Source organism: Schistocerca nitens, chromosome 4, assembly GCF_023898315.1.
Source record: "Schistocerca nitens isolate TAMUIC-IGC-003100 chromosome 4, iqSchNite1.1, whole genome shotgun sequence".
NCBI classification, from domain to species: Eukaryota; Metazoa; Arthropoda; class Insecta; order Orthoptera; family Acrididae; genus Schistocerca; species Schistocerca nitens.
In genome coordinates this window covers 64,901,062-64,909,881 of record NC_064617.1, presented here as the reverse complement: position 1 = coordinate 64,909,881, position 8,820 = coordinate 64,901,062, and the positions used below count along the sequence as shown (strand labels likewise).

General features: G+C 41.9%; 1 protein-coding gene across 1 annotated transcript in view; it reads left to right on the top strand.

Annotated features, from left to right (window-relative positions):
• Window positions 1-558: 558 nt before the first annotated feature.
• The window catches only part of LOC126252121 (arylsulfatase B-like), a 366,034-nt gene continuing 357,772 nt past the window's right edge, over window positions 559-8,820 (top strand). The window contains exon 1 of the mRNA XM_049952986.1: window positions 559-732. Within this exon, the coding sequence (XP_049808943.1) occupies window positions 559-732 (174 nt within the window). The remainder of the gene's footprint in view (window positions 733-8,820) is intronic.

The window sequence follows — 8,820 nt, the reverse complement described above, 5'->3', positions numbered from 1 at the left end:
CGATAGTTGGCGAATGACTTGCGCTGTTCCATACCTCGAAAGCGAAGTTCTCAAGCTATGCAATAAGACCGTAGGTTCCACACGTATCAAAACTTATTTACCATACAAGGAGTCCCATGATCCTTTTGAGAAATGTATAAACTGTAACTGCACTGAGGAATCCTAGTTTGGTTCAAATGGCTCTGAGCATTATGGGACTCAACTGCTGTGGTCATAAGTCCCCTAGAACTTAGAACTACTTAAACCTAACTAACCTAAGGACAGCACACAACACCCAGCCATCACGAGGCAGAGAAAATCCCTGACCCCGCCGGGAATCGAACCCGGGAACCCGGGCGTGGGAAGCGAGAACGCTACCGCACGACCACGAGATGCCGGCAATCCTAGTTTAACTAAGGTGTGACGTCAGGAGTTTCGGCGTTCACTCTGTGTGTTCGCCTCAAACTATTTGAAGACTGCTACTGTAGGGGAAGCTGGGAGACTTGGAAGTCGCTGTCGTGTTGCCAGGTGGCGGGACGGTGGGCTGTGTGCGTGGTGTTGGCAGGAGGAGATCAGAGGATGCGGTTTGCCCGTGGGCGCCTCCACCCCAGCCGCCACGCCCACACACTGCCGCACCAGCATCGGCTGCTGCTGCTGCTGCTGCTGCCAATACTGACGTTCGGGATGTCGGTTGTGTCTGCAGCACAGCCCCTCGAGCGTCCACACATCGTGTTCATCCTCGCCGACGACCTGGTGCGTAGTATTTTAACGTGTCACGTATCGCTTTAGTGTACCCAGCAGAACCTCTTGTATTTAATTACTTCAAATGAATTGTCATTAGAGACGTATTAATAACTACTTCTCTGTACATTACTTTTTTCCCTGGCAACTGTGGACCACTAGCATTTTTTATTTCTTACTAATATTTGTTTCATTCGTTTTGTTTGCTGTTTCTTTCGTTTCAAGTCAAAGCCATATTCCACAGCACAGATAGACTGCGTTATTTCAAAGAGAAATCATTCACTCATGCACACGTATCAAGACAGGGGCAAGGGCTGCATTCCTACTTTCTATTCATTTTTTTTATTTTACACGTCTAGTTCTGTAGGAGCAAATCTCCAAGTTCAGTACATGAAATTACGAAATAAAAATAATAACGGATAAAGTAATATGTTTATGAAACCAAAAACAGACAAGCCATATAGCACAGGACTCAATTTTTCAAGGAAATCCTCGACAGAAGGAGTGACTCATGAGAAAATCCTTCAATTTCGATTTGAAAGCGTATGGATTACTGCTGAGAGTTTTGAACTTTTATGGTAGCAGTATACTGCCCACCTTTCTGCACAAGAGATAAGGAAGTGCGATGCAAATACAGACTGGATTTCTGCCTAGTATTAATTGAGTGAAAGCTGCTGCTTCTTGGTATTAAGCTATTATTGTTATCAACAAAAGACAGTAACATATGTTGAGAGACCAATGTCAGAGTATCCAGACTAATGAACAGAAGTCGACAAGAGGTTCGCGAACTTATACCACTTATTGCCCGAACCGTACGTTTCTGAGCCAAAAGCACCGTTCAGAACGCAAAGAGTTACCCTTTAATATAATGCCATACGTCAAGAGCGAATGAAAATAACCAAAGTAGACCAATTGTCGTGTTGAACGATCAGATACCGTTCGAATAGTAAAACCGGCAGCATTAAGTCTTTGAATGAGATAGTGCACGTCGCCTTTCCACAACAGTTTACAACCTATCCGGATACTTGGGGCAACGGCCTTGCCGCAGTGCTTATACCGGTTCCCGTGAGATCACCGAAGTTAAGCGCTGTCGGGCGTGGTCGGCACTTGTATGGGTGACCATCCAGGCCGCCAAGCACTGCTGCCATTTTTCGGGGTGCACTCAGCCTCTTGATGCCAATTGAGGAGCTACTCGACCGAATAGTAGCGGCTTCGGTCAAGAATACCATCATAAAGACCGGTAGAGCGGTGTGCTGACCCCACGCCCCTCCTATCCGCATCCTCCACGGAGGATGACACGGCGTTGGGATGGTCCCGGTAGACCACTCGTGGCTTGAAGACGGAGTGCTGTGAGTGCGGATACTTAAGAAATTTCCGCTCTCCAGATTCACTAATTATATGCCCATTCTGTGAAATTAAAACGTCTGGCTTCGTTGAACTGTGTGTTATAAAGTGTAAAAAAAGATTCTTACTGCGATTTAGCGTTAGTTTATTTTCTAAAAGCCATGAACTGAAGTCGTGAACTGCACTATTTGAAACAGTGCCACCGTTGCATAAGACATTTTTAACATCAAGCTAGTGTCAACAGCAAACAGAAATAGTTTAGAATCAGCTGTAATACTAGTGTGGATATTATGTTTATAAATTAGGAACAGGAGTGGACCCAGCGCTAATCCCTGGGGCACCTTCCATTTAACAATGCCCCACTCAGACCCCACATAACAGCCGTTCTCAACACTGTAGAGAACGACCTTTCGCTTTCTGTTGTTAAGGCAATAGGTGAACCAATTGTGAGCTACTCCCCGTATTCCATAATGGTTCAGTTTCTGGAGCAATATCTTGTGACCAGCACAATAAAACGCCTTAGTTAAATTGAAGAAGATGCCTAGCGTTCAAAACCTTTCCTTTAATCCATACAATACCTCACAGAGAAAAGATAATATAGCAGTTTCAGTTGTTAAACCACTACTAAAACCTAGCTGTTCATTTAATTATCCTTACGTACACAGCCTCTTCAGTAAGTTAAGCTAATAATGATGGGATTAAAACAGATTCAAAATTGACTACATTATCACTTTCTCCCTTTTTATAAAGCTGCTTTGCTACTATTTCAATCGTTCAGGAAACTGACCATTCTTACAGGAAAAATTACAAATGTGGGTAAACACAGGGCTAACATGTGCTGCACAGTACTTTCACATTCCGCTATTTACTCCGTCATATCCATGAGAGTCCTTAGTTTTCAGTGATTTAATTATTGACTCAATCTCCTCGTTCTGAGTATAACATAGGAGTATTTCATACATCAGTCTCGGAAGGCATTTTTCAAGAGAGTGATATTATTCTCAGTGGGAACAAAGATTTTGTTTAATTCACCAGCAATGCTCAGAAAGTGACTGTTACATTTGAAATTACCGAAATATTAACAAACAGTAAAACGCCGCAATTTTTGTGAACTGTACGGACTTGCTTGTCCTAACAAAAATCAGTACCAAGTTTTACCAATTACTACCTGACGTGAATGATATGTTTTCCACAAGTACAAATTCGCAAGCCGAAGCTCGTGCAGCAGTCGTTTTACGCAGACCAGTGAGTGGTTAGGTCAATCGTACGAGTAGCTTCCAGTCCACCCCAGTTTCAGACATCGGTCTGCCCTGATGTAGAGGTAGTCTAAAGCTTATTGTGATGTGTTTGCTGTCAGTTGTCTCTGGTTACTATTAGTACTACCTGCCCCAATATTCACTTCAAATAGTTGCAGTAGCACGATCTGAAAACACCAAATGTTGTTGGTTTTCTTCATTCAGAATGATTTGACGCAAGTCTCTATGGAATTAGATCCTGTGAAAACCTCACTATCTCTGCATAAACGCTTAAAATTACATCCACCTGAGCCTGCTAACTATATGTCCCACGTTAGGTGGCGTAGTGGTTAGCGCACTGGACTCACATTAGGGTGCATGGCGGTTCAAATACGTGTCCGGCCACCCAGGCTTTGGTTTTTCGTAATAATTCTAAATCCCTCCAAGCCAGGGCCCAGATGATTCCTTTGAAAAGGGCGCGGACGACTATGCTCTCCATCCTTTCGTAATCCGATTTCCCCTCTAAGACCTGCACTAATGATGGAACGTTAAACTCTGATCTTCTTTCCCTCTAAATATAGTGAAGCGTTGGTCTACATCTACTTGGTTGACCTGAACCCCCGCACCGTATCACCCTCCTCCCCCCCCCCCATACAAATTCTTCCCACTATTATCAAACTATTTCTTGATGCCCCAGAATGTATTCTATCAAACGATCCCTTGTATTAGAGACGTTGTTTCGTTAATTTATTTTTCTCATTTTTATTGAATTATGAACTCGCTCTGATCTTCAGCATTCGCCTGTAGCTTCACATTTCATATGCTTATTTTCTGTTCTTGTCTGAACTTTTTATTGTTCACAATTGCATTACGTACGAGGTAATACTACATACAAAAAATTTCACGGAAGACCTCCAAACATTTAAATTTATGTTACGTATAAGATTATCTCCTATTCAGAATAGTTTTCCTTGCTGTTGCTAGCTCATATTTGATATATTCTCCACTTGGACCATTGTGAATTATTTTCCTTCCTGAATAGAAAAGTCTTTTGCTTTCAGTGTCTCAATTTATAAACTACATCACCCAAACTACATTTAATTGCTCCTTTTCCTTTTGGTGATGCTCACCTCACAATCACTATTCAAGACACTATCCATGTTGCTCCATTGACCTTCCAACTCCCTTGTTTTGGTTTTGAACTGATAATCCTGTATCCATGCAACAACCAATTCTGTTCTTAACCGAATGTTATGGGTTTACATTTCTAACAGTACTCACTCCTGAATAATAACGATCGTATATTTGAGCTTAAGATCAAATTTCAAATTGATATTTAAGGCTTACGGAAATGGATATATTCTACTCAACATAATTTATTAAAACAACGTTTAAGTGACTCACATATGCGACTCACGTGTCAGAATAAATATAATTATATAAGAAACGAAAAGAACAAAATTAAAACAAAATTGGTTCAAAAATGGTTCAAACGGCTCTGAGCACTATGGGACTTAACTTCTGAGGTCATCAGTCCCCTAGAACTTAGAACCACTTAAACCTAAGTATCCTAAGGACATCACACACACCCATGCCCGAGGCAGGATTTGAACCTGCGACCGTAGCGGTCGCGCAGTTCCAGATTGTAGCGCCTAGAACCGCTCGGCCACCCCGGCCGGCTACAGAATTGGTACTCTGTGTGCTCTGCTCAGCTCGTCCTGTACTCACTGTGTGACTCATAGCTGCCACAGAGAGTGCTTTCACTAGATTACAACACTTCAAAGTATGTCCACGACTATGTCGATAGCACATTAAATTAGTGATTATATTCGCAATTTATTTTCATAAAATGTTTATTTAGCACCATATTCCGCAAAATAGCGCACACGTGTCTTTCCTTTTTATACCCAGATGTTTCAAAACGTATGTTTTAAGTATGTCGTCTATCATCTTCTCGCATTTCATAAAATCTGGCACAAGATGTCAGCATTTTAATTAACACACTTGAAGAATAAAACATATCTTAATAAAAAAATAACGGGAATTAGAATTAGCGTGATCAGAAAAGAGGCCCAAACATGTTTCATCACATTAATGTTACTATCAGTGCATCATAATGTATTGCAAATACAAGTGGTAGGTAATGCTTACTAGAATGAAAATTAAGCCTAAAGCAGTTCATGACTATTGTTATCATTAGCTTCTTATCTAGAAGCTTAGACTTTGCAAGATCTCCTTTAAGTGATCGTATAGTTTCTCACCTGCAACAACGTGATATTGTTGTGAAACTGCATGATCAGTTGCCTAAATCACTTTTTCTTTAGCCTTATTTTGTTGAACGAAAATACTTCGAGACAATGTTTTGTTATTGCGTACAGTTATTGGCTTCTTTTGAATCTCCCTCTGTTGGTGAAGTAGGCACAAATATCCGGTACGTGTTATTTCCATGAAGAGCTTTGACCTTGAGGCAATGGTCACAACAGATACAAAATTTTTCGGCCCCAATTGTCTTTTCAATAATTACTACGTAAAACATCTTGTATTTTCCACACTTGAATAAAACAGACGCAGTGATGACGGTCTCAAACATGTTTGAGCAGAGGGAAGATAAGTTGTTTTTATAGGCGGAGCGCTCTTCCGAAAGTGTGAAAACACGGCTCCTACTTCTAGAGTACAAGAAACCAAATGATGATGGTTTATGGGTAAAAAATGAAACAGAGGCATTCAAAATATTCCTCAAAACACGGAACCAAAAATTTAGCAACATAGTCATATCAAAGAAAATGCAAGCATTTTTTCAATAATTTTAACATTTATGTCTCAATAAACAACAAATTACATTGCCTCTGCACTTTTCACGGTTCGAATTGCAAATACTATAAAGATTAAAATTTCGCCCACAGATTTTGCTTTTACGTATGTCGATGCCACGCTGTTGATGTGTAAGAAATTTTAAATTCAGAGACAAAACGGTAATTGCTTCGTTAATTGACGTCGTTCATTACTGTCTGCCTAATGTCTAAATGAATAATTAATCAGATTTGACTGCAGCAATAACCTTTCCTCGTTTCCACCAAAGTGCCACAAATCTCATGATTCCGGTTGGCTGTTGTGTGACTTTCGCCTGATACTTTAAGTATTAGTGCTAGATATCGATGACGTTACACAAATGGTTTCTAGATCGCTCTAAATATGCCTTCTGCTTCTAAGAAATATGTTTCACTTGAAAGCTTGCCTCATCCTTTCTAGTATCAGAGCTCTCTTCTCTGTTCCATCTGCTGTGTGTTTAACATTGGTACCTAGAGACATGAAATTTTACGACCATCGGTCCACTCTCCATCTCTCTGAACAGAATTTTGCTTTTCCGATGCAGGCAATGGTCCATCTAATTGCTTCTCTAACGATGCGTAACTATTCGTTTTCGGAAAGCGCGAAGCATGACAGGAAATGGTGTTCGTATGCAGCCATCTGTACGAGTATCATGGTTGTGGGGAGAAGACAAGGAGGTCCAATGATCTATAGACTGGTTGTTGAAGTGAGTCGTATGGTCCTCAAGCGTACACTGGTGTGATGAAGCTCTCAAGGTTATCCATCTGTCCACAATAGCTGCAGCCTACATCCATCTAAACCTGCTTACTGTAGTTAAACCTTGACTCCATCTACAGTTTTAACCCCTACATCTCTGTCCATTATCATTTCGACAGACTATCTCTTCTTTTAGTGTGTTTGTGTCATAAAGATGTTTCACCGCGGACTTGATTCAGCACCTTTACGTAGGTTGTCCTGCCTATCGATCTCATCTTCAGCATTCTTCTGTAACCCCAGATTTCAAAAGTTTCAATATTTGTCCTCTGTACCCTGTTTATAGAGAACACTTCGCTTCCGCATAAGGCTAGTCTCAAGACATATTCAGGAGATACATTTGTACATGATTAGTTTCGGCAGAATTACTTTAATTGGCATCTTCAAATCCTGCCGTCCTGCTGTTAGCACGGACAGAGCAAGCAACATTTTGTATAAAAAATGTATTCTACCACCAATTTTTATGATTGTATACCACATCTACGCTTTTATAATTTGCTGCATGGCACGACACTAATGCGTCTGTTCCAATGAGTTCCTGTGTACTCAGTACTAGATGACAGTGCACCACATACAGAGGCACCAAATTTATGTAGGTTAAGAATTTGAAGAGGACAGTCAATCTTTGCCGAAATTATTTGACACATGTATATTTTTTCACGTGGCCTGTGCTAAATAAAACTTCTCCAAACAGGAGATTACAGTTTTCATAATAAGAAATCGTTCTCTTGTTGACGATTTCAGGTAACCATAATTTTCAGGAAAGTAAAAATTTGGAAATTTGTAGTAAGGGCTATGGGACCAAACTGCTGAGATCATCGGTCCATAGACTTGCACACTATTTAACCTAACTGAAACCAACTTACCCTAAGGACAACACACACACACGCACACCCAAGACCGAGGGAGGACACGAACCTCCGACAGGGGAGCCGCCCGAACCGTGCAAGGCGACCGACACCGCACGGCAACCCCGCGCGGCTTTCAGGAAAGTTTTCTATAACGTACACATACACTGCGCATAAAAGATCACATTTTCGAAACACCATTGTGACACATAAGTTTGAAATTCGTCTCAAAAGCCCTAAAACCACCCTCCATAACGGTGTAAAAGCATGGTGCCCTTCGATATGAACCTCGGGCTCGGCGACGCTTCAGACAGCAAGGTGTCGACACATGCGAGAAAGAGGTCACAGCTCAGAAGCTCATGTGAGGTGTAACGTTGGTTCATAGCATCACACTGACACAATTTTGCCCAACGCCACACGATGGGAAGGTTCTCAGACACCCCCGCCTGCCCTCCCTGCCCACTCTTAGCCCCATTTCACTCCTGCTTTTGTCGCCTCTGCGACAGGTGTCAGAACCACGACGCCAAGCGTTGAAAATCGCGTGATTTTCTTATTGGTGGGAGAGGGAAACAATTCAGACACACCGCCACTTGGAATAGTCACGAAAAACTCGCAGGACGTGGTACAAAGGGCGTCATTGAAACCACCCCTTCCGTTGGAGCGCGATTCGCACACATTACGAAGTCGAAAACAACAGTTAGCAGTGCGATCAGCAACAGGACAATGGCCTTGACGAAGTTCGACACTCCTGACGGCCTCTGATGATTGAGCCTTACTGTAAGGACGCCCTAGGTCCGCAACCACGTTGAACATGAGCTGACCCCTTGCAGTGCAGCGCGATCGCAGTTTTTGTTTCGGTATACAGGGTGATCCACTAGCGGCGTACAAAACAATTCGATTAAATCTGAACGTGATCCGAAACAGCAAACAGCGTATAACACTCCCTGTCTGCTACCGCTACACCATAACCTTAAATCTGGAAACAGGTTTTGAAATAAAACTATTTTGCTATAGCAACTATGGTATAAAGCAACAGAGCAGTGTTACCCTCTGAGAGGAATTTTGTTATGTTGACCGTGTTATTCCTAACG